Source organism: Microcaecilia unicolor, chromosome 12 (genome assembly GCF_901765095.1).
Source record: "Microcaecilia unicolor chromosome 12, aMicUni1.1, whole genome shotgun sequence".
Taxonomy (NCBI): domain Eukaryota; kingdom Metazoa; phylum Chordata; class Amphibia; order Gymnophiona; family Siphonopidae; genus Microcaecilia; species Microcaecilia unicolor.
This window is the reverse complement of record NC_044042.1, coordinates 25619170-25644534: the sequence shown is the minus strand read 5'-3', so window position 1 is coordinate 25644534 and position 25365 is coordinate 25619170. Positions and strand designations below refer to the sequence as shown.

At 44.9% G+C, this 25365-nt stretch overlaps 1 protein-coding gene across 1 annotated transcript in view; it reads left to right on the top strand.

The window, feature by feature from the left end:
• The window catches only part of CELSR2 (cadherin EGF LAG seven-pass G-type receptor 2), a 240141-nt gene that overhangs the window by 147590 nt on the left and 67186 nt on the right, over positions 1-25365 (top strand). The window contains exons 9-13 of the mRNA XM_030221921.1: positions 10283-10449; positions 15793-15978; positions 20250-20363; positions 23485-23659; positions 24401-24542. Of these exons, the coding sequence (XP_030077781.1) occupies positions 10283-10449; positions 15793-15978; positions 20250-20363; positions 23485-23659; positions 24401-24542 (784 nt within the window). The remainder of the gene's footprint in view (positions 1-10282; positions 10450-15792; positions 15979-20249; positions 20364-23484; positions 23660-24400; positions 24543-25365) is intronic.

The window sequence follows — 25365 nt, the reverse complement described above, 5'->3', positions numbered from 1 at the left end:
TTGAACTTCTTTCTCAAGACGAACGGCTTGAAATAAAAAAAAAAAAGATGTTCTAATAACCTCAATCTTTTCAATAAAACTTCAAAGAAGGAAAGCTAAACAAGAGCCATGGTTCTAGTATTCCTAGATTTTTGTAGAAATCAAACAAAATAAAACATGGAAAATAAAATAAGATGATACCTTTTTTATTGGACATAACTTAATACATTTCTTAATTAGCTTTTGAAGGTTGCCCTTCTTCGTCAGATCGGAAATAATCTGACGAAGAAGGGCAACCTTCGAAAGTTAATCAAGAAATGTATTAAGTTATGTCCAATAAAAAAGGTATCATCTTATTTTATTTTCCATGTTTTATTTTGTTTGATTTCTATTGATAACCTTAAGAGTGGACTAACACGGCTACCACACTCCTCTACTTTAGATTTTTGTAAAAAGAGAAAATGACTAGTCAGATATTGTAGAGCTAGTCCGTAAAGAACCTTATAAATAAGGCAGAAAAACTAGTAAAAAACCAAGCTGCTGGATTTCACCAGGGATTGGGGGTCCGGTATCTTCATGCTTGTATAAGGAAGGTGTTAAGAAGACAAACATGTGGTCATCTCTGCTTTTCACTTTCCCACCAGATCTCAATGTTGTCTCACCACTTGACACTACCAACATGTGTGCTGGTGTCACACACAGGAGAAAAGCCCTTTCTGTTTGATATGTCTCTGAATGGGGGAGGGTGGAGGGAGATGAGAATCAGCTTCTGGTGGGGGGTGGAGTTATTTTGCTCAAGAGGCTGAGGAATGGCCATTTCTGTCTCAAGCAATCAATTTAAAATGAAGGGAGATTAAATGAATGAGACTCTGGAACGGTATCCCTTAGATTTGTAATGCTAAAAACCCTCTGAGGCATTTCTTGTAGACACTTAGAGGATGAATTTTGTAAAAATATGCCTATAAAAATTCTGAAAATCATGCCTGTTTTAATATAAAGGCAGTCTCCAAACGGAAATATCTGTTCTGTCTATTGAATGAGAAAAAAAGGGTCGGTCACACATAGGAAAAATTCTGTCTTATAATAGCACCGAGCTGTTTGTTATTCCTGTAACTTAACTAAGATCTGAAAGGTCCATCGGACAAGAGTAGAAGCTTATTGCAAAAAAAAAAAAAAAAAGCAAAGGATATTTTCAATCACTTAAATTATCAGTCCACTAGTAGTAGAAAAGGTGACTAACTCAATGATATAAAGATAAAAATATCAAAACTTATCTTAAATCAGTGTAGTTACAATCTTCAGTAGTCCAAAAAAAAAAAAATCAGGCTGTCTGACATGATTGTATTTCAGGAAATAACCCTGTATCAGAGAAGTAACTTTAGTGAGCTTTATTCATAACTTGCAAACACCAGCAGTACATTACTAACTTTAGATTTTTTTCAAGTGTTTCTACAGCTACAGCTGGTTGCTCTCATTCATTTTATTTAATTAATTTATTTATTAGGATTTATTTACCGCCTTTTTGAAAGAATTCACTTAAGGCGGTGTACAGTAAGAATAAATCAAACATAAGCAATAGCCAATTACAGCAGTAAAAATATTCAAATAACAATACAAAGTATGGCATAGTATACCACTTACAATGTCAACACAATACGTAATAGAACATTTTAATTGACAGTGAAGGGTATAAGCACAGAAGGAGCGTATAGATAGAGTTAGAGGAGTTGAAAATAAGGTTATCTCAGCTAGGGTAGGAGTGGATAAACTTGTTTCTTCAGTATGTGCAGCCCGTGTCACTCCTTGTGTGTGTGTGTGTGTGTGTGAGTGGTTGAAGAGTCAAGCATTCACCTGCTTCCTGAAGCAGAACCTTTCAGGGAGTGCATTCCAGAGTGTGGGGGCTACTCCGAAGAAGGCTTGCTTGCGGGTATCACATCGTGTAATGTCTTTTGGAGAGGTTGTGGTTAGGGATACCTCTTGGGAGGACCTTAATGTCCTTGGAGGTGTGTAGAAGGTGATCCTGTTCTTCAAGTACTCGAGGCCATTTCCTTTAAGGGCCTTGAAGATCAGACATAGAGTTTTCAATTTAACGCTGTATTGTACTGGTAGCCGGTGAAGTTTATGCAAAAATGGTGTGTGGTCACGTCGCTTACAACCTTCTATTAGTCTTGCTGCAGCATTCTGAATCAATTGGAGCAGACCCTTTGTAGTCAGACTGTATTACAGTAATCCAGTCTTGATATTATCATGGCAATCACAACTGGGAGAAGATTTGCCTTCTTGATGTAAAGAGAGAGGCAGGACAGCAATTGCTAGCAAGGGAACTGTCGTCATGGCGTCCTGTGTACAATATCAACATCACTCCGCACAACCAGGCGGATGCTGTCAAACCAAAGTCATCCATTAAGGCTCATCATTCAGTCCTTGGGGAACTACAGAACTAAAGCATAAATCTAATACTGCTCCCGATAGTTTCTGTCTCCACCTTTGGAGGTTTGCAGGTACAAAGTTTGTTATCCTCCATGTTATATCCAAGTGGCGCCGAGATACAAGCTGTCCTCAATTGACTCTTACATTCATTTGGCTGTAATGGTATTGATTGTTTACTACTGTCTACAGTCAAACGAGGGCACAGGCATATGAGAACATATAGAACGAAGGAGAATTCAAATTTAGTTACTAACGGAGATCTAACTTCAAAATCAATTGTAGGCAACTTCCGTGTAGAGACACTGATTTCTCCCAAGAACATGTACTTATATACTGCATATATATGTTATCCTTCAGCAGAGTAGCGTCTAGTAGCGCTTTAGAAATGATAAGTAGTAGTAGTAGTAGCGGGGTCCAGTTTAATGTGTGTATAATCCGGGACATGCTTATAAAACTGTACCCACAAAGAATACTTTTATAACATGAGACCTGTGGAGCAGGTATGCGCATAAATTACTCCAATTTTCTAAGGCAGAAATAAACATGCTGTTTTATTCTAGAGACTGGGATTAAAAAAAGCTTATTTTAAGGTCATAGAAACATAGAAATATGACGGCAGATAAAGGCCAAATGGCCCATCCAGTCTGCCCATCCTCTGTAACCTCTAACTCTTCCTTGTCCTAAGCGATCACCCATGCCTTTTTAAATTCTGATACGGTCCTCGACTCCACTACCTCTACCGGGAGGCCATTCCATGCTTCCACCACCCTTTCCGTGAAATAATACTTTCTTAGATTACTCCTTAGCCTGTTCCCTCTTAACGTCATCGTATGCCCCCTCGTTCCAGAGCTCTCCTTCAGTTGAAAAAGGCTCACTTCCTGTACATTAATGCCCTTGAGATATTTAAACGTCTCTATCATATCTCCTCTTTCCCTCCTCTCTTCCAGGTTCAATAGCCTGGCCCTATATGTTTTGTGTTCAAGACCGCTTCCCCTCACCTTTCATCCAAGGATTTTCCCACTGGCAAGATATACTGAATTGGGATTGTAAATCCTGACTCTATTATCCTTGAAGTCTGGGAACAAATGTTCACTGATGAACCCCCCCCCCCCCCCCCACCAAATAAGGTGGGTGGCGAGACAGGGGGAGAAGAATTCCCCAGATGATGGGGTCCACAAGCTGTGATTTTTAGCAACCTTGTTTGCTTCAGGTACCTAACTAACTTATACGTACCAGCCAGAGAGCAGTGACATGAAGCTAGCGCCATCCAGCACTACAGAGGCTAACCACAAAGTCTCTATTCACATTTGCACTTTCTTATAAAACTGGGTTGCTGTTTTCATCTTTCCATACACATTTGGTATTGTACCTGAAAATTCCACAGTCAGTAATTTTGTGTGGTCGGTGCTTGCCAGGTCTTTGAAGTCCCCAGCTCTGTCGCTTTAGATGGTAAAGGTGAATTTTATGTTAACATGCAAATGTTCTGAGTGCATGTCTGCTGGCAAGGCTTTGTTGGGTGTATACAGTGCCTGAGGTGAATAAAAAAGGTAATCCTTCTACTAACACAGCTTTTCAAAAGCTTTTTCAGTATTCTAGATCCAAGTTAGGCATGCCTCAATCTGTAATGTTTGCCTGGCAAAGGCACTGAAATACAGCTAAACCTCTGTGGGAGAAATGATAGTCTTCACGTGTTACTACACCTGTCTCAGACTTTCCTGGAAGCTCTCCAGCTATTTCAGGTTTCTGGCATCATATGCTGGAATCAGATGACCTGCCTGTCTGCCCGCCCTCCCTTGTGTGATGTTCCAGGCTTGTGGGTATGTTCATAATCATCAGCAGGGGGCAGCAGTAGGAGGTTGCATATCAATCAATAGCTGTAAAGCAGCTGCTGTATGCACCTGGTGATGCTGTAATAAACTGTGACAGACTACCACCATGGAGTCAGTATGTCAAAGTATGATGATTACTATCTGATACTAATTAACTATCTAATCCTGAACTTTCAAGTCTGTTTCTACTGTGCAGCAACTTAGCGCAAAGTGGGTGTTGAAAGCAGTCATTTGGCTTTGGCAGGCTCCAAATGTCTTCTAGCTTGAAATGGCACAATTACAGAGCTACATGAAGTTAGAAAGTTACAGTTGGTGTAGGTTGAAAGAGAACCAGGCGTCTGTTCTGGTGAATCTCCTTCCAACGGCTGACAGCACTTTCTTTATGATAATCTGGGGGAGAGGCAGGAGGGGAAGGACAAGGAAGATGGATGAAAAAAAAAAAAAAACACCCTATGTCTATGCCAGTTCTCTAGCACAATATCATCAAAATGCTTTGCCAACCCCAAATGTGGCTGGGAATCAGGTAAAAACACACACACGCTAAGTTTTCCACTTACAGAAAGAGAGAGTTCCGTTTGAAATAGCAACTGTAAGTTGAAGGAAGGAAAAGCCTCAGGGGTCCTTTTACCAAGCTGTTGGAAAAAGGGCCTTGTGCTAGCTAGCAGCAGGGGCCATTTTTTCCCGTGCACCAGGGCAGTTTTTTCTGCAGCCGGTAAAAGCCAAAAAAAAAATGGCCATGCGGTGAGATAACTCATACCATGTGGCCATACGGCTCGGAGCCCTTACTGCCACCCATTGAGGTGGTGATCATGGCTCCCACGCTAACCTGACAGTAACCGGGCAGTTCGTGGCAATGCCTGATTACCGCCGGGTTATCGTCATGCAAGCCATTTCCAGGGGTTGGAAACGGGCGCTTATACTGTGCCCTCACTTTTAGCTGTACAACAAGTTTAGGGTTACCATATGTCCGGATTTACCCGGACATGTCCTCTTTTTGAGGGCATGTCCGGGCAACCGGGCGGGTTTTGCCAATCTGCCCGTTTGTCTGGATTTCTGGACAAACGGACAGGCTGGCGGGCCGTCCTATGCTAGCCTCCCGGCCCTCCCCTCCCTTTACTTACTACTCTACTGCCCTGGTGGTCTAGTGACCTCTTCTGCCTTCGGGGCAGGAAAGAGCCCTCTCTTTCCGGCCCGGAGCACTGCCCTGCATGCATCCTTCCTGTTGCTGATCTCGGCGTCAATTCAAAATGGCCACCGAAAGTTGAAGTGACCTCGCGAGAGTTCAACTCTCGGCGGCCATTTTGACTCGGCGCCGAGATCACGAACAGGAAGGATGCATGCAGGGCAGCGCTCCGGGCAGGAAAGAGGGGGCTCTTTCCTGCCCCGAAGACGTCACTAGACCACCAGGGCAGTAGTAAGGTAGGGGGAGTGACGGGGTGTGTGACAGGGGGGAGGGGAAAATGTGACAGGGGGTGGAGCGAGGGTGTGAAAGGGGGCAGGGCATGTGTCCTCCTTTTTGGGGGACAAAATATGGTAATCCTAAACAAGTTGATCTTCAGATACAATGGGCCCAATATTCAGAGCTATTTAACTGGTCGGGAATGGCTTCTGGCCACTTAAATAGCAATTAGCCGGCTAAGCGCCAATATTCAGCACGAGATAGCTGGTTATTTCCGCTGAATATTAGCGCTCCCCCCCCCCCCGGATTCTATATAGCGCAACTTAAGTTGCGTGTGCACATCCACTCACATTTTGGATTTGTATGCACAACTTAATTAGTTAAGCCAATGCCAATTAACAACCAGTTATTGACACTAATTGGCATTAATTAGAATTTACATGCACAACTGTTTAAGCGTATTCTATAACATGTTGTGTGTAAATTCTAAGTCGCATAATTGAAAAGGGGGCATGGTCATGGGCGTGGAATGGGTGGGTCGTGGGCGTTTCTAAAATCTATGCACGTTGTTATAGAATACGCCCGGTCCGTGCCTAATTTACACGTCGGCATGTACACCAAGTTATGCTTGGCGTAACTGCCCACGACTAAATTTAGTCATGTGGATGGACACTCGGTGTATTCTATTTTTTTATTTGTTGCATTTGTATCCCACATTTTCCCACCTATTTGCAGGCTCAATGTGGCTTACATAGTACCGTGACGGCATTCGCCAGCTCCTGTTTAGAAACAAATACAGGTTGATGTTATCTATATATATAAAACTCACCCTCAACGTTCTATTGGCTGCTGACGTCACTGAAGCCAAGGTTCGTATGTTCGAAGCTCTGAAGCCTCGAAAATCATAGTCTCTGGGCCCCGCCCTCGCGTCAAACGTTATGACGTTGAGGGCGGAGGCGGAGCAATTCACCGCCCTCGCGTCAAACGTTATGACGTTGACGGCGGAGGCGGAGCAATTCACCAACATCGACGACGGGTGGGGGGGGGGGGGCACAGGAAAGCCTTGCTAGTGCCCGTTTCATTGGCTCCAGAAACGGGCCTTTTTTTACTAGTAGTCTTATAAGGTTTACAGATCTAGACAACAGTTAGTAATAGTAGAAAAGGAGAACTGTATAGTGTACATTATAAGGTTTGTTTAAGTTGTGCTGTAGAGATTTAGGTCCTTAAGTTGGATCCGTAGGGTAGGCCTTAAATTAATTAAGCTGTTTGGAAATTTAGGCTTATTCTATAAACTTCGCCTAAATTTAGGTGTACTTTATAGAATACGGAGAGGCGTATTTTGTTTCGGTGTGGATTTTTTAGGTGTGATATATAGAATCTAGTCCTTAGTGCATAGCAGCTAATTGGCTATATTGCGTATATTCAAGCGCTGGCTGGCTAAGTTTAGCGCTCAAATTGGACCACATAAATAACAGTCCTATCTTTGTCCATTACTAAACCAGCCAGCACTGAATATCTGGAAGTGGCCTAGTGGTTAGAGCACCGGTCTTGCAATCCAAAGGTGGCCGGTTCAAATCCCGCTGCTGCTCCTTGTGATCCTGGGCAAGTCACTTCCATTGCCTCAGGTGCAAACTTAGATTGCGACAGAGAAATCCCCAGTATACCTGAATGTAACTCACCTTGAGCTACTACTGATAAGGTGTGAGCAAAATCTAAAAAAAAAAAAATATATACTCACATAGCTGGTTAAGATAGAGCTGACCAAACCCCCCACAGATATTCAATGCCGGTCACTGGAAATAGCCCACCATTGCATATCTGGGGTCAGTGCCGGCAGCTAACTGCGCTGCCTGCCACCAGCTTAATAGCGGGGGAAAGTATATGGGTGCCTTGTATTTGAAAATTGGCTGCATTTGTGCTGGCTGAAAAGTGTATTTCTGCTTAGATGTTGTTCTCCAGGAATTTAGGGGGTCAACTGGAAAAGCAGAATTAAAAAAAAGAAAAACACTATTGGCAGTGTAAATGCAAAGGGTGGAGCATTCATCGTGGTTGTTTGCATAGGCAGGGCTCTCACTTATGTGCATAATGTACACAATACTGTAAGTTATACACTTTCCTACTGCATTTAGGTAGCCACAGTTACGCCAGGTCTCTGGCTGGTGACTCTGTGGGCACACGAATGTTACGTGTGTCAGTACTGGGTTACGCTTGTGTCCTGCAATGCAGCCTGGGCGCCCAGATGCCACTAGAGCAGTGGTTCCCAAACCTGGTCCTGGAGGCACCTCAGCCAGTCAGGCTTTCAAAATATATCCAATCTTAAGTAGAGGAGTGTGGTAGCCGTGTTAGTCCACTCTTAAGGTTATCAATAGAAATCAAACAAAATAAAACATGGAAAAGAAAATAAGATGATGCCTTTTTTATTGGACATAACTTAATACATTTCTTGATTAGCTTTCGAAGGTTGCCCTTCTTCGTCAGATCAGCTAGCACATTTGCTTATTTCCGATCTGAGGAAGAAGGGCAACCTTCGAAAGCTAATCAAGAAATGTATTAAGTTATGTCCAATAAAAAAGGTATCATCTTATTTTCTTTTCCATGTTTTATTTTGTTTGATTTCTATTGATAAAATATATCCACAATGACTATTGATGAGATAGATTTGCATGCGGTGGAGGCAGTGCATGCAAATCTCTCTCATGAATATTCATTGTGGATATCCTGAAAACCTGACTGGCTGGGGTGTCTCCAGGACCAGGTTTGAGAACCACTGCCCTAGAGAATAAGCTATTAACATGCATCCTAGGAGGCATTTTAAATGGGGGCACCCGGGTAAAGAAATGCCCCCAATGGGGAGAGTGACTTGGGGGGGGGGGGGGGGGGGGGAATTTCACAGAGAACTGGAAGCATTTTTCTGCTCATGAACGAACCCTAAAGCAGGAACAGAAGTGTTACATGCTTGCTTTGATTACAGAATGTGGAATTTGTTGAGATTTCTGGATTGGACCTGCTGCCTACTGTGTACAGTGATCTACAGGAGAGGTGTAATATCGCTTTATGTTAATTAATCTGACTAATTGTATCGCTGCAGGGGGGGAAACACAAAGCTTTTCTGCATGTGCTTTGAGAAGGGAAAAAAAAGTGCTTCTGATCCCCTTAATCCTCTGAAGATTTACCAACCAAATCTAATTAAGTAAAGAGGCTGGGAGCCAAGGTAAAATGCAGCTGAGCGGCACCGTTGTGCTGTTAGAGCGGCTTTGGCCATCCAGTTCCCACTTGAGGTCACGGAACTGCTGGAAGGGTTTCGTTATACCCTGATATCTTTGGGCTTTTTTTTTTTGGACATTACTCACCTTTTCCAGTCTGAGCTCAGGGCCAGGTACACAAGTTAATTCTCTGCCCAAGTAGGTTTATTAGATAGACCATATCTGCTGCCATTTACTTCTTACTCTGTTAACACGAGGCAATGGAGGGTGAAGTGACTTGCAAGCCAAACCACCACAAGGGTGGAGGTACACAAATTCCTACGAAAAGTAGAATCTGAGGAAAGGGGGAGTAGGAGGAGTAGGCTCTTGAACAACACTAGTAGGCGACGTAGATTAGGAACAATCTCTTTATTTAAATATACACTCGACTCAACACAGCTGTGTTTCGGCGCTACAGACGCCTTCTTCAGGAGTCGCCTACTAGTGTTGTTCAAGAGCCTACTCCTCCTACTCCCCCTTTCCTCGGGTGAAGTGACTTGCCAGAGGTCACGTAGAGCATCCGTGGAGAACCAAAATTTGAACCCTGGCTCTTGTGCTTCTAGTTTCAGAGGTAGCATGCTGTTCCCTGTTAGGTCCCTATCCCTTGTCCGCCTACCCCCAATTCTTTGGAGCTGATCTCTTTGAACGCTTCTCTCTCTCCACCCCCACAGAAGCACAGCAGGGTGTGAGAAAGAGGCTTTAAGGAGCTTCTAGATTCTCTGAGCAGCTGGCTGGATGTAATAACTTACCTGAATGTCTTTTCACCCCCACCAATTACTTCTGGAAATCTCTTTCAGAAGGTGATCAGGGAATTCCGTGTGCTGTAGAAAAACTTGTTCCAGGATCTGGTGGTGGTAGCGCCTCAGGGCTCTCTGAGTGGTGCTGTCTGGTCGCAGGCCAATTAAGAGATAGCTCAACTATCAAAACAATGAACTGGAGAAGACTGGGTGATGTGTAGAATGAGTGATGTCTTTGATTGGACTAAAGGAAGAGTTCTCCAGAGCAGCAGTGCATGCTTGGAGACCACATGGGCCCCATCTATACATATGAAACATTGGGTTTGTATGTTTTGGTGACACTTATTGTAGGGGTGACATCAAAACTGAGGTGGAACATTGTTGGTACCCTTGTAAATTTCAACAACTTAGAGTGACATTGCCCAGAACTAGGCGGAGAGTCGATAGCAGAGCTGGGGATTACATCTGAGGTGGAGGGAAAATACAGGCTTACTCAAACTTATGTCTGAGGAGGGTCTTGTGCTCCTGTCCTAGGAGTTCTTTGGATATGTTGATCAATGATGTAGCCATGTCCTCTTACAAATTAAAGTCATGGCAGAGACACATAACAGTAGCCAGTGAAGCCATTGAAAAACTCTCCTTTGTCCTTCCATTCTCAATTGGCAGAGATGGCAAATCCACAGCGGTTCTTGGGCACCAGCCTGGTCTCCTGGAGCAACCTGGCCATCACCATCACGCTGCCCTGGCACATCGGGCTTATGTTCCGCACTCGGCAGGGTAATGGCATTCTGCTGCAGGCCAACACCAATCAGCTCTTCACCATCACCCTTCAGGTGAGTACCTTGCAAGACAGCCAAGCTCCATCTGTTAGTCCAAGACCCTAGACACTGCTTTCTTCACGATAAAAACTTCCAAACAGTTGGCTCTGTCCATTTGAGGAACCTCTTATTCCCTCTCAAAGGTCTTGTGCAGGAAGCATTGGTGGCAGTGGAATTATGGAGGTCATTTTAGAATAGCTGCAGTACACACACAGGTAAAGGCTGGCTTTACAGTGCAGCTACATGAAGGTGTAGTTGCCTCAGGATTTAGTCACCATATTCAGCACGTTAAACACCAGCTGAGGTATTTAGAGACTATCTGGATGGTCAGCGCCATTATCCAGGTAGTGGCTGATGCTGAACATCTGGATCAGGTGTCAACAGCAGAACTTGTCTTCATAGTGATAGTATTCAATCCGCTATCTGGCTAATTAATGTCAGAATTCTATCTGTCCTAAATTACCTTGATAGCAAACTGAATATTGCTACTATTTCTTCATTTATTTTCTTATAGACTCCCTGAAAGCTATTGGTATACGTTCAGGCATGGTAGGTATTTTTCATTCGCAGGCGGGCTCACAGTCTGAGGGTAGTGCGCCCTTATGTGTGTGTTTTTCCCGTGTGCTTAGGCCATTTTTACCGCAGTAGTAGAATGGCCAGTTTTCTATATTTTATATTAACGGCCATATGCTAATGTTCATTCATTCAAGTATTTATATTCTGCTTAGACCTAAGCGGTTTACAGTTTCCTTTTACAGGTACTGGGTCTGTCCCTAGTGGACTCACAATCTAAGCAGTACATTGTACTACTGTTGTAACCGGGGCAGCGGAGGGTGAAGTGACTTGCCCAGGGCCACAGGGAGCTGCAGGGGGAATTGAACCTGGTTCGCCAGGATGTCAACCCACTGCTGACCACCAGGCAGCAGCGGGAATCAAACTCGGTTCCGCATCCTGCTACACTAACCGTTAGGCCACTCCTCTACTCCATTAGCTATTGCCATTATCACATGACTATTAAAAACAATTACCGCCACGCATTTTGTAGGTGGTAAGGGCTCCCGCAGTAATTGTGTGCTAACTGGTTTGCACAGACATGCCTCCTCAACTAAAAAGTAAAAAATGTTTTTTAGCTCACGGGTAGCTTGAGCAAATTTGGAGCTTACCGCAGGACAGCTGAGCGCCTCCCGTGGTAAGCCCTTTAAAGCTATGGTAAGCAGGTGCTGCTGCTTAAAGCAGCTTAGTAAAAGGGGCCCTAAGCTTGCACCTGAGACAATGGAGGGTTGAGTGATTTGCTGCAAAATCACAAGGAGCTGCGGTGGGATTTGAACCAGGCACCCCTGGTTCTGATCCTGCTGTACTAACCTTACATACCCTACCGATCCAACATAAATGCCTGGTCTCTGCAACACAACAAAACTAAAGAACGTAATGGACATAACACAACTCTTCCGTTGTACGATTCCCTAGTGTGGCTGTGCCACATGAACTTTATCTTACCACAACATCACTTTGTATTTGTTGACACCGGAGTCTGCAAAGGCCTCTCCGGTACTATGTAAGCCACATTGAGCCTACAAATAGGTGGGAAAATGTGGGATATAAATGTAACAAATAAAATAAATAAATAAATAAACCATTAGGCTGCTCTTCCACTATCCAGATAAGCTCCAGGCTGCCCTGGCTCCAGTGGTGTAGCCACAGGTGGGCCTGGATGGGCCAGGGCCCACCCACTTAGGGCTCAGGCCCGCCCAACAGTAGCACACGTTTAGCGGTAGCTGGTGGGGATCCCAAGCTCGGCCAGCTCAAGATTTCCCCCTGATGGTAACGAAAACGCTACTCTCCACAATACCAGCACCTGCGCATGCTCAGTTTTCAGTGCATGCCTGCTGCAGATTGCCAAGATGGAAAGAAGCGTTTTCTCTCCAGTTGAGCTATTTTTTGGGTGGTGGTTGGGGGGGGGGGAGAACCCTTGGTGCCCACCCGCTTCTTGCCTAGGCCCACCCAAAATCTGTTGTCTGGCTATGCCCCTGCCTGGCTCCACCCATGCTGTGGCCCGACACTGTCTACATTATGTAAGGATAGTCCAAGGCATTATCTGGATAGTGCATCTGAATAGCCCTGGTCAGTATCCAGATAGCAAGTTAAATTTTAAAAAATAATGATGACATTTACAATAAAAGTACTCCAGAGCAAATTGGAGCCGACTCTGTGGGTGCTATGGGTGCTTGAGCACCCCCAATATTGAGAAAATTCCTTGTATGTGTCCAAGGAGGGGTTATTTTCATTGGGCTTAGCACCCCCAATAATTTTGAAAAGTTGGCTCCTATGCCAGAGCATACAGTGAATTGGGGTATTGGCCCTTCTCAGGTGGTTGAACACACCAGCACGTGGTCTCAAGTGCCACATTACCTTCAGGCCTTGCTAATAATCCACAGCAATGTGGGCTCAGTCCTGCTGTCTAATTTTATATGTAGAACTTGCCCTTCTCTGTTCCTCCCTGTCCAACCAGGAATACAGTGAATCCTTGTTCAGTTAATGGATATTTTAAGATACAGGCATTCTGAAGTATTTAGGTCCTTTCTTAAGTAATAATCTTTACCTAAAAAAAGGAGCTTTATAATCTTGAAATCCTGTATCTTTAAATATTTATTAACTATAAAGACATTTGCTTTGTCCAACTTTAGTGTCTTCAAATACGTTTTCCCCTGGATTCTATATAGTGTGACTGAAATTGCGTTCGCAAATCTGGTCATGTTCTGGATTTGCGTGCACAACTTAAGTACTTAACAAGCCAGTCAGCACTGATAATTTGCCACTTAACAAGCAATTATTGATACTAATTGGCCTTAATTAGAATTTACGCACACAACTTGCTAGGCGTATTATGTACAGTGGAGTGTGTAAATTCTAATGTGTGCTGCCAAAAAGGAAGAATAGCCATAGGTGTGGCATGGATAGACCAAGGGCATTCCGAAAATCTATGCGCATGCTTATAGAATACACCTGCTCCGGGCCTAACTTAGGCGTCGGTATTTACACCGTTTTACTTGGCGTAAATGGCAGTGCCTAGAGTTAGGCGCAGGCATGGCTTCTAGGCGTATTTTATAAACTGGCTAGGCATATTCTATAAACCGCGCCTAAATCTAGGTGTGGTTTACAGAATACGCCTAGGCGAAAAATATGTTGACACCAATTTTTCATATATAGAATCTACTCCTTTTTGCTTCTGCGCGGACCATGAAGGAACGGTTGTCTTTGATTGCCATCTCCTGGAAAAGTGGAGTACTACAGCTACTTTCCAGCACTTCCCAATTCTCGCAGTTGTGATGAACTAGTGCAGAGAGTGGCAAAAATATTGCTCAGGTCATAGGAACCAATTGTGTGGGTGCCAGTGGGTGCTGAGCACCTCCAATATTCAGCAAGCTCCTTCATTATGTCTAGGGAGAGGTAAATTGTATTGTATTTGTCAGCCCCTGTCATTTTTTTTTTGTTACATTTGTACCCCGCGCTTTCCCACTCATGGCAGGCTCAATGCGGCAGGCAATGGAGGGTTAAGTGACTTGCCCAGAGTCACAAGGAGCTGCCTGTGCCGGGAATTGAATTCAGTTCCTCAGTTCCCCAGGACCAAAGTCCACCACCCTAACCACTAGGCCACAAATGCTGGCGAGTAATGCTCAGGTGTTCATTGATGAATCACATGGCTAACGACCAAATATTAATCCAAGCACCTGCCCTTTTACTAGTTTTTCCCCTTAAATGACAAGAGAAAAAGGGAGTCTGGGAAGCACTTTGATAGATTGTGTCCTCACCCAGCGTAGATTTGTTCTTGTTTCCTGGCAGGAGTGTGAAGTCTGAATCTGTTGGCATTATGTGGCACAGGGGGGAAATGAAGAATGTGGAGTCAAATCAATGAGTAGAAGAGGGTGAAGAATCTGTAACTTGAAAAAAGTTAAATTACTCAGGGCCAGATGCACTAAACTTAACGAGCCAGCAATGTGGTTTTTAAACTAGTTCTAGCCGGTTTAGCGCATAAGTAGTAAACCGGGACATGCACAAAAGGGTTCTCTGAGCCATTTTCCTGTCACGATAGCAGCTAACAAAAACAGAATGCAAAGCCCTTATAATGAGCTAATTACTATTATAATGTTCTTTCAATGCAATGCACTACCGTTTCTGACCCCATGCACAAAAGCAGTCCCTACCTTTACCGTGGAAATTTTAACGGGAGGTCTGGACCTGCCGGTTCTTCATTATCGCAAGTAGGAGAAGGGGAGAAACAAGGCAGGGAAGATGGAGCACAAAAAAAAGAAAAAGTACACCAGCTTACATGCAGCTTTTTTGCATGTATGAAAGCCGTGCCATGATTCTTTTCTCACATGACATTTTACTGGCAAGAAATGGGAGAGGGGGACAGTAAATGTAAAGCATAAAAGTAATGGTGGCTTACCAAAAAATGCAAGGAAGATAAGGGTCAAACAACTTCTCCTGGGAAACATCATCCCCCATGCTTAGAAGCACAACTGAGAGGGGCTAAATCAATTGGACAGTGTCAGCCTGGGGTGTCCCGCCCACTCACTACTGGAGGGGGACACCAGGAAGTTTGGAATCAGCTCACAGCTCTAGAGTGACGTCATCAGGGAAGCCCTGCAGGGAGGAGGAGTTAGGACAGCAGTCAGCCAATGAGAATTCATCTTCAGAGACGTGGGCATTCCAGGATGTCAGCTGGCCAATAGAAGGAAGCAGCAGGAACAGCTGGGAGTGGAACCAAGCCCTGGTGTAGATTCTTCAGAGCCCAGAGCAGCAGCGAGCATATTCCGAGCAGCGGGGAGGCAGGGAGCCCCAACACAGGTCTGTCCATCCCAAAAAAAAAAAAAAACGCGCTTTAGGGCTTGCAAAAAAAAAAAAAAGGCTACATCTACCTCTATCATACACGCAGCTTGTCTGCATGTATGAGAACCGTCTGTAGCATGCGCAGTGATTGACTGTTCTGTGCATGTTCAGCTCACCGACTGGCTTCCCCCATATCGCATGCAAATGAGCTGGGTCGCAAAAGTAACGAGCAGCTCATTTGCATGCAGTTCTCTTTGTGAATCCCTCTGTGTTTCTAAGAAACGCAGACAGATTCTTAACAGAACCTTTGTGCATCCTGCTCTCAATCTCTGAGAAACAAACCCTCCCCCCTCTCCATTGAATGAGAAATGAGTGAAAGAGGTAACGATGCCTGGATCACCGAGGCAGTTAGCAGGTAGAGCTTGTGCACATTGTCAGCTCTTTGTGGCATGGACCCTTCAGACCTGCCTGTCTGTGGTAAGGGAGGTGACTGATTACCCTCTTCTCTCTCTCTCTCTCTCTCTCTAGCTGAATGAAGGCAGCATGATGGCAACCATCCACCATGCTGGTAGCTGCATCGCCTCACTGCTGCTGGACCAGGTGAAGATGAATGATGGAGACTGGCATCATGTCCAGCTGGAGCTGCAGAGAGGCACGGAGGGCCAGGAGAGCCAAAGTTTGGCAGTTATGTCGTTTGACTATGGGCTGCATCAGGTATGGGCACAAAGGAGGAAGAGGGAGCAGTGTGAGGAGCCTTGACTCCAAAGCTGATCATTACTATTTAACAGTCTCCTATGCCAAGCTGAGCCCTCTCCCATTACTGCACTCCTGTGACTACCACATTCACTGCCACTGAGCAGAGCCCTCCCCAGTATTACAGACTCATGGGTCTTACACTTATTGCCATGAAGCTGAGCCCTCTGCAAAGAGACAGCTCTGGAGAAGCAGCTCCAAATAGACCAGAGTAGTCATAGGTCAGTGTCTCGTTGTTTACACACTGCAGGATTACAAATAAAGCTTTGAAAACATAATTAAGGTCTGAGTCATGACCCACCCTGCTGAATGGGAGACTGAGTCAAACTCAGGCTTTGTTGCCTGACATTGTTACATTGGTTACCAATTATGGTCCAAATCCACTTCAAGCTGAGTGTAATGGTATTCAAAATTTTATCTAGTGATGCTCCTTCTTATATGACAGACCTAATTGTGATGCTACGAGGCGCTTTTTCTAAACACAGTATCCGGAATTAGTTCCTCTTGAGGTTCCCACATACAGCCAAGTTAAAATCAGTTAAACATTTCCCCCCCTCCCCTCCCGTCGTTACATTATCAAATGGCTACAATTTGGAATTCTTTACCTCTATCTTTCTTTTAGAAAAACCCTGAAGACTGTACTTTTTCATAAATTTGGTCTTAGGTCTTCAGATTTTGATTCATTGCATTGTATGCAACTTTTGTACTGACTAAATCTTGTGTAGTAGATTAAACTACTTGTATCATACTTTGTTCATAAATTGAACTTGGTTCAATCCACGGTACTTACCCACGCCGACTACTGTAATAGTATTTTCTTAGGCTGCAAGATCCATATCCTGAAAAAGCTTCAGACTGCCCAAAATACAGCAGCAAGACTCATTTTCGGCAAATCACGATTTGAATGTGCAACACCTCTTCGTAGAAAACTTCACTGGCTCCCTATCAGAGAACGAATCAACTTCAAGGCCCACACATTAATCCACAAGATTATCCATGGTGAATCTCCGGGCTATATGCTCGACTTTCCGACCAGAAACATGTCTAAAACTTCGCGAACTTACCTCAACCTACATTACCCCAATTGCAAAGGACTCAAGTACAAAACCTGTTTTGGATCTAACTTCTCCTTCTTAGGCAGCCAACTCTGGAATGCCCTTCCCAGACCTATCAGATCAATCAGTGACTGTCTACTCTTTTGGAAATCACGGAAAACCCATCTGTTCAGGCAAGCCTACCCAAATGACCCAAAGTAATCTTATGAACCCATCTACCCTATATGTATCCATGAGACAGCGACAATGATCCAAACTACATCTCCCTACAAATTTCCCTATACTTATCCAGTGTCCTTCTCCCTCTCACCTCCACTACTCTTCCCCGTGCTCACCTACCCCTTGCTCATCCCCCCTCCCGCCTCCACTACCCCTCCTTCCGTGCTCACGTACCCTTTACTTATAACTCTTCTACTCCCTTCACCCTTACCTATCTCTACCTACCAATCTCCTTTATTATTCTATTATACTTAGACTATATATTTTCTTCTTTATCAATACTCTGTAACCCCTGTTACTATGTAAGCCGCATTGAACCTGCTTTGAGTGGGAAAGCGCGGGATACAAATGTAATAATAAATAAATAAATAAATCCCAGACATTTTGGTCTGGCCTCTTTTTAGTTGTAACCTGCCCTGAACTAAGTAAGTAGCAGCGGAATAGAAAAATGATGTAACATAACGTAACAGGAGGAGCATAGGGTCCTTTTACTAAGATGTGGCAAAAAGTGGCCTGTGGTAGTATGGGCTTGTTTTTGGCGTGCGCCAGGCCAGTTTTTACCATGTCTGGGGGAAAAAGGGCTTTTTTTCAATGGGCCGGGAAAAGGGCCTGTGGTAAAATTGAAAGCAGTGTACACCTGTTTACTGCCTGAGCCCTTAATGCCACCCATTGATCTAGCGGTAAGGGCTCACGTGCTACACGTGTGATGTCCAGTCGGCATGCGCCAACTGCTGATTAACGCTGGAAACGCCGTGTGCGGCAGGAAATAAAAAAAGATTTCTCCTGGCGGTATGGTCGTGCCCCAAATCCGTAATTACTAACAGGCTAGCCTGGCTGTAGTCTCGTTTTGGCATGCATTGTACATGCGTAGAGCCAACCGCGCATTTGTGAAAGGGCCCCCTAAATGCTGTGAAGGCAGCACTCATAGCCTTCGGCTGTGCACCACCATCATTTCCATGGGTGGGAGCCGGGGTGGGCACATACTGGGGTCCAGAGAAATCCTAAGCCTGCTGCTCTCTTCCGAGGACTGTTGCTGTGATGAGGGTGAGAAAATAAAACAGGACAAAAGTAGTTATGGAAGGCTCATGAGGCTCTGACCCAACAGAATTGAGATGGGAACCCAAAGAAGCGGGAGGAAATTGCCACACATTAAAGACGAAGGGCCCGATATTCCTTCGGTGGCGCTCAGTGTTCTGCTTAGAAATTCAATTCCAGGCCCTGTGCAAACTTGGGCATTGAATTTCTGGGTTTGTGGAGCCGCTGAAAACATAGCTAGCTAAGTGCGATAGTCAGCACTTAACTGGATTGCCCCCAAAATAGCTGTTTTTGAGTTTATTTATTTAGATTTTGCTCACACCTTTTTCAGTAGTAGCTCAAGGTGAGTTACATTCAGGTACTCTGGATATTTCTCTGTCCCAGGAGGGCTCACAATCTAAGTTTGTACCTGAGGCAATGGAGAGTTAAGTGACTTGCCCAAGATCACAAGGTGCAGCTGTGGGATTTGAACCGGAAACCTCTGGATTGCAAGATTGGTGCTTTAACCACTAGGCCACTCCTCCACTAGCAACATTCCATCTAGAATCTCAATTAGTAGCAACACTGATCTCAAAAAGTGGCAACTTTCCTTGTAGAATCTTCAATAGTAGCAACATTCCATATATTTATTTGGATTTTGCTCACCCCTTTTTCAGTAGTAGCTCAAGGTGAGTTACATGCAGGTACTCTGGATATTTCTCTGTCCCAGGAGGGCTCACAATCTTAAGTTTGTACCTGAGGTAATGGAGGGTTAAGTGACTTGCCCAAGATTACAAGGAGCAGCAGTGGGATTTGAACCGGGCCACCTCTGGATTGCAAGACCGGTGCTCTAACCACTAGGCCACTCCTCTGATAATTGCTCATTTTCAGCAGTACTAACCAGTTAAGTGCCGCTGAAAATGATGGGTTAGTCCTGAACAACTGATTTAACCAGCCAGGAGCCATTTTTTGGCTGGTTAAATCACTTTGAATATTGACCCAGAAAATTATTGAAAGTCTCAAAAAGCAGCACATGCAACGAATGTTTTACCTGCCCCTCACTTTTAGACACTCATGCCCAGATGATCAAAAGCCCTGTGCTGTTCCAAACAGCGCCCTAAAAATAGCGCAGGGACAGCGCAGGGCTTTTCTGCATTGATGATCAAAGATAATGCATGCAAATCTAAGCAGCGCTATTATCTTTGATCATCATGTTTTAGTGCGGGAGAATTGTGCCGAGCTCAGCACAATCCTCCCGCACTTGTTTGACAGGTCTGGGCTGTCAAACGGCCAAACCTGTCAAACAGCATGCCGCGCAAACCGTCTCCCACCCTCCCGCCCAGCGACCGGGGGGGGGGGGGGGGGGCTGGAGGTCCGGTGGGTCTCCAGCATCCCCACCCCCCGAACCCAATCCTTAAGTGGCCGCACCCCCGAACCCAAGCCGCCTCCCTAAAAACGCTGTCCTACCCTCCCACCCAGCGTTGTCCTTAGATTCCCTGGTGGTCCATGGTGTGCTGTGGTGTCGTGACACCCCCGTTCCCGGCCCCCCTACCTTTTGTTGGAGGAGGGACGCAGCCTGCCTAATTGTGCTAGAAGCCCTGTTTAGCATGCATTTGCATGCTACTTGCGCTGAGAGCCCTCGAGTGCGCTGTTTCAGGCGCTCGAGGGCTCTGATCATGGGTCGGCTGCAAACTCTGGCGCTAGTATGGCATTAACAGCGTCTAGAGCCGGACTTTGCTTTTGATCATGACCCTCTCACAGACTAATGGTAACAGTCTCTGTTGGACACCCTGCTGGCACACCTTGGTAATACAGACGTTCATCTCCAAGGAGCTCTATTAACCCACACAGCTGAGGTACCCCTAGGCCCAGCCTCTCCGAAGTGTATGGTCACCCTGGTCTTGTGACCTATTCCTTATGTGTGGCCTTTGCTGTTCTCCACAGGTCATGGAGGACGTCAGCACTGAACTCCATGGAATGAAACTGCTGAACCTGAGCGTGGGAGGTGTGCGAGGGGATGGAGGGGAAGTGCAACATGGCTTCCACGGCTGCATGCAGGTAAGTCTCTTCTGTAGTACAGTCACAGCTGCTTCCGCCTGCTGAGCATTACACATGTAGCACTTGCTCAGGTTCGCTGTTCGAGGTCTGCATGAATTTCATATCAAAGTCAAACTTCAGATTGCTTGCTTGTTCAGGAAAATGGGCCCTGATTTATTCCAAAACTGAGGCTCCTTGATGGCCCTCCAGCTGTTAATAGTATGCAAAAGAACTCACCCTGGACAGAGAGCAGATTCTTAGTAGCACATCTGTCATTCAGAGATTCACTCCATAGATGGTATACTTACACCTTTTGTCCCACCACCTAGCCTGTTGTAAGTATAGAAGACCTTTTTTAATTCCAAGATGGTGGCTGCTAGCTAACGTTTTTCGGCACAGACTTTTTCCTCTCATGTTATACCTGATATGGGTAAGTGGAAGGTAAGGAAGCCGTTGTGTCACTCCCAGCCGGGGATGTAGAATGGGTAGACGCGAATCACTTGTTTACTCTTTCCAAAAATACTAGGACTAGGGGGCACGCAATGAAACTACTAAGTAGTACATTTAAAACAAACTGGAGAAAATATTTCTTCACTCGGCGTGTAATTAAACTCTGGAATTTGGTGCCAGAGAATGTGGTAAAAGCAGTTAGCTTAGCAGGGTTTAAAAAAGGTTTGGATAATTTCCTAAATGAAAAGTCCATAAGCCTTTATTAAGATAGACTTGGGAAAGTTCACTTCTAGGAGAAGCAGTATAAAATCTGTTTTACTGTTCTGGGATCTTGCCAGGTACTTGTGACCTGGATTGGTCACTGTTGGCAACAGGATACTGGGCTTGATGGACCCTCGGTCTGTCCCAGTATGGCAATGCTTATGTTCTCTGGAGCACTTGGCACTTAGATGCAGAACTTACGCCATAGAGCTGGCAAAGGAGTGTGCACCTGTGTTCCAGAAATACTTGTGCGACACCGTATTCTATAAGTTATGCATGTAACTTTGTGCCCTGCCCATGTTCTACCCAGACTCCACCCATGTGTACGCCCACCTGCAAACTATGCACTATCTTAGATATGCACATAGTTATAGAATAATCAATAAGCACCAAGATATTTATCTTGAAGGGAGCTCACAATATAACCAATAGAAAGATGCTCTGCTTCAGTCTATTTTCAACATACATTTATCATAGCTTACTGAGTTCAAAATCACAGTAGTTATTTATATAGATATTTTTGTAAATGGATCTCTCAGATCAGCGCACCTTCCCCTAATAAGGCTAAATGAGCCTAGCATATGTCTAGAAGGGGCGTAGCGCAATCTTCATCGATCCTTAATTATTTTTCATATCTTTTTTTCTTTTTAAACCATTTATCTCTATTGTCAATTATTACATCCAGTATTTTCACTAGGTTAAATGATATATTCAAGTACTTAACTTATCCGATTTTCTCATATCCGATATTCAGTTATTTTTATTTTCAAAAACTGGAGACCTGCAGATGTCATAACTGAATATCGGATATGAGAAAATCGGATAAGTTAAGTACTTGAATATATCATTTAACCTAGTGAAAATACTGGATGTAATAATTGACAATAGAGATAAATGGTTTAAAAAGAAAAAAAGATATGAAAAATAATTAAGGATCGATGAAGATTGCGCTACGCCCCTTCTAGACATATGCTATTTTCAAAAACTGGAGACCTGCAGATGTCATAACTGAATATCGGATATGAGAAAATCGGATAAGTTAAGTACTTGAATATATCATTTAACCTAGTGAAAATACTGGATGTAATAATTGACAATAGAGATAAATGGTTTAAAAAGAAAAAAAGATATGAAAAATAATTAAGGATCGATGAAGATTGCGCTACGCCCCTTCTAGACATATGCTAGGCTCATTTAGCCTTATTAGGGGAAGGTGCGCTGATCTGAGAGATCCATTTACAAAAATATCTATATAAATAACTACTGTGATTTTGAACTCAGTAAGCTATGATAAATGTATGTTGAAAATAGACTGAAGCAGAGCATCTTTCTATTGGTCACAGTTATAGAATGGCACTTAGGTGCATATTTATTTATTCATGACATTTGTACCCCACATTAGCCCAGTTCAATATGGCTAACAAACAAACAATAAAGTGAATAAAACATAATAATGTACAGAATATAACACAAATTACAATAACTTCAAGAAGCAAATTAATACATGTGTAGTAAGTAACCAGGGATTTAGATTATTTCAAGGACAAACAAATAATTAAGGGTGGATAGGTGAGAGCATAATTAGGCAGGACTAGAAGGGAAACGAGATTAAGACAAGGGTGTGGGTAAAATTCAAATATTCTTTGTATTCAGAAAGGCAAGACTGAAGAAATATGCTTTTAGAAGACTTCTGTAAGTTAGGTAAACATTTGTAAACTTGATTGATTTAGGAAGGCAATTCCAAATTTTGGTGCCTTGATAGGAGAAATTAGCAGAGTGAATTGTTTTATATATCACATCCTTACAGATAGGGAAATGTAAGACGAGATATTGTCTAGATGATGAAACAGCATTATGAGGGGGTAATTCAATAATATTATTTATATATGATGGGGCTTACATAGTTCCGGAGAGGTGGTTACAGACTCCGATGTGAACAAATACAGTATAGGGTTACTATTACAGTGACAACTACAGTAAAGAAGTATCGGTAAATAGGTTGGGGTGATCAGACAAAATGTTAGGGTGTGATCATGCGTCGGGGTTGAAAACGCTCCGTTTCCTGATTTGCGGGGCTGGTGGTTGGGAAGGCAGGGTTAGTGCTAGGCAGACTTATACAGTCTGTGCCCTGAAAAAGACAGATACAAATCAAGGTAAGGTATACACAAAAAGTAGCACATATGAGTTATCTTGTTGGGCAGACTGGATGGACCGTGCAGGTCTTTTTCTGCCATCATCTACTATGTTACTATGGAAAATGCCATATTTCATCATTCGGTGTTTATGTCAGATACTGTGGGGTATGCCTTCTTGAACAGGTGAGTTTCTAGGTTTTTTTCGTAGATTATTGGTAGATTTCAGGCGTTTTGGTAGAGAATTGCAGAGCATCTCTTCGGCAGGCCCAGCTCACTGTGGTTTTGCATAATTGCAGGGAGTGCATGTGGGCGAGAACGCAGCCAGTGCCATAGCCCTGAATGTGAACCAGGCGGAGAGGCTGAATGTAGAGCGTGGTTGCAGTGTCCCTGATCCGTGTGACTCGAATCCGTGTCCAGCAAACAGTTACTGCAATGATGACTGGGACAGTTTCTCCTGTAGCTGTGACCCAGGTAAAGGGGGGGAGCTTGTTCCTCTGCGACCATGGTAACAGGGGTGGTGGGGGGGGGTGCAGTTGTTCCTTTTTACACCTGTGACACAGGTAAGAGGGACAGGAGGCAGTTCATATTTATAGTTGTGACGCAGGTGAGGGACGGGAAGGAGGGCAGTTGTTCCTTTTTGTGGCTGTGAAAAAGGTAAGAGAGGGGAGGGGGACAGTTGTTTCTGCAGCTGACATCACTCCGAGGGTAATTTTCAGACTTTTTTTAAATACAGGTAAAAGGCAGGTTTGTTCAAAAACTGCCCCCCTACCCTCCCAGCAGGGGCCCCATATGTAAAATGGGACAGATTTCGGTCAGGAAAGGGAAAAGACTTGTGGGTTTTTTTAATTTGACAAACTATGGTAACCCTATCTTGCACTGAATATTAGAGTTTAGCCGGTTCACAGCTATTTAACTGACCAGGACCCAAAATATCTGTGACGATCGTGATTGTTGAATTAAATTATTAATACCTTATGGAAGCTGCAGGCTAGGGGCCTGAAGGTTGATTGAAGGAGGTGTGAGGCTGAAGGTTCACCTAGGACACCCACCACTCTTGCTTCATCTCTACCTCTTCCCTGGGTAATTCCCCTTTGAAAATTTGCTTGGAGACCCCTGACTGCAGGATACCTGTAGGCCTGAAGATCCTGTGCTTAGTTTAAAACTTACCTCCTTCAGTGCTGTTTACCAGTGCCACTTCCTTTCTGTCTCCAGGTTACTATGGTGATAACTGCACTGACGTCTGCTCCTTGAATCCATGTGAGCATGAATCGGTCTGCGTGCGAAAGCCCAGCTCCTCACATGGCTACACCTGCGAGTGTGCACAAAGTTTCTTCGGTGCTTACTGTGAGAACAAGTGAGTTACTGCAGGCACTGCCTGCGTTTCTTCTCCTTCCACTACTGGCACGGCGCCTCCCTCCCATCCTGCTTGTGCTGTGTTCTGGCTGATGCTTTCATCTGCATCATCGGCAGGGGCGTATCTGCGTGGGGCCTCAGGGGCCTGGGCCCCCGCAGATTTTGCCCTGGACCCCCCTACCGCCATCAACCCTCCCCCGCTGCCGTTGCTTACTTTTGCTGGCGGGGGGCCCCAACCCCCGCCAGCCGAGGTCCGCTTCCACCTGCCGCTGCCTTAAAAACTACTTCTTCAGCCGGCGGGGGACCCCAAACCCCCGCCAGCCGCCCCGAGGTGTTTAAAGTTCATCTTCGGCCTCCGTGGCCGTGCTGCTGTTTAGGAGCTGTTGAATCCACTTCGGAGTCTGACGTCGCAGCACATACAACGTACAACGACGTCAGACTCCGAAGTGGATTCAACAGCGGACCTCGGCTGGCGGGGGTTGGGGCCCCCCCGCCAGCAAAGGTAAGCAACGGCAGCGGGGGAGGGTTGGCGGCGGGAGGGGGCTGGAGAGAGTCATTGGTGGCGGTAGGGGCTCTGGCAATGGCGGGGGGGGGGGGGTCGGTGGCGGGGGGGGGGGCTAACATGTGCCCCCTCCCTCTGGCCCTGGCCCCCCGGAGTCCAGATACGCCCCTGATCACCGGATACCACTATCCTGACTCTTTGGCTTAGGCCTAAGCTGTTTTCCCATACAGCGGTGTACTGAGGGTGGGGTGATGGGGACGTTCCACCCCGGGTCCACGCTGCAAGGGGGATGCAGGGAGCAGCCGTGCGGTTGTTGGCTCCA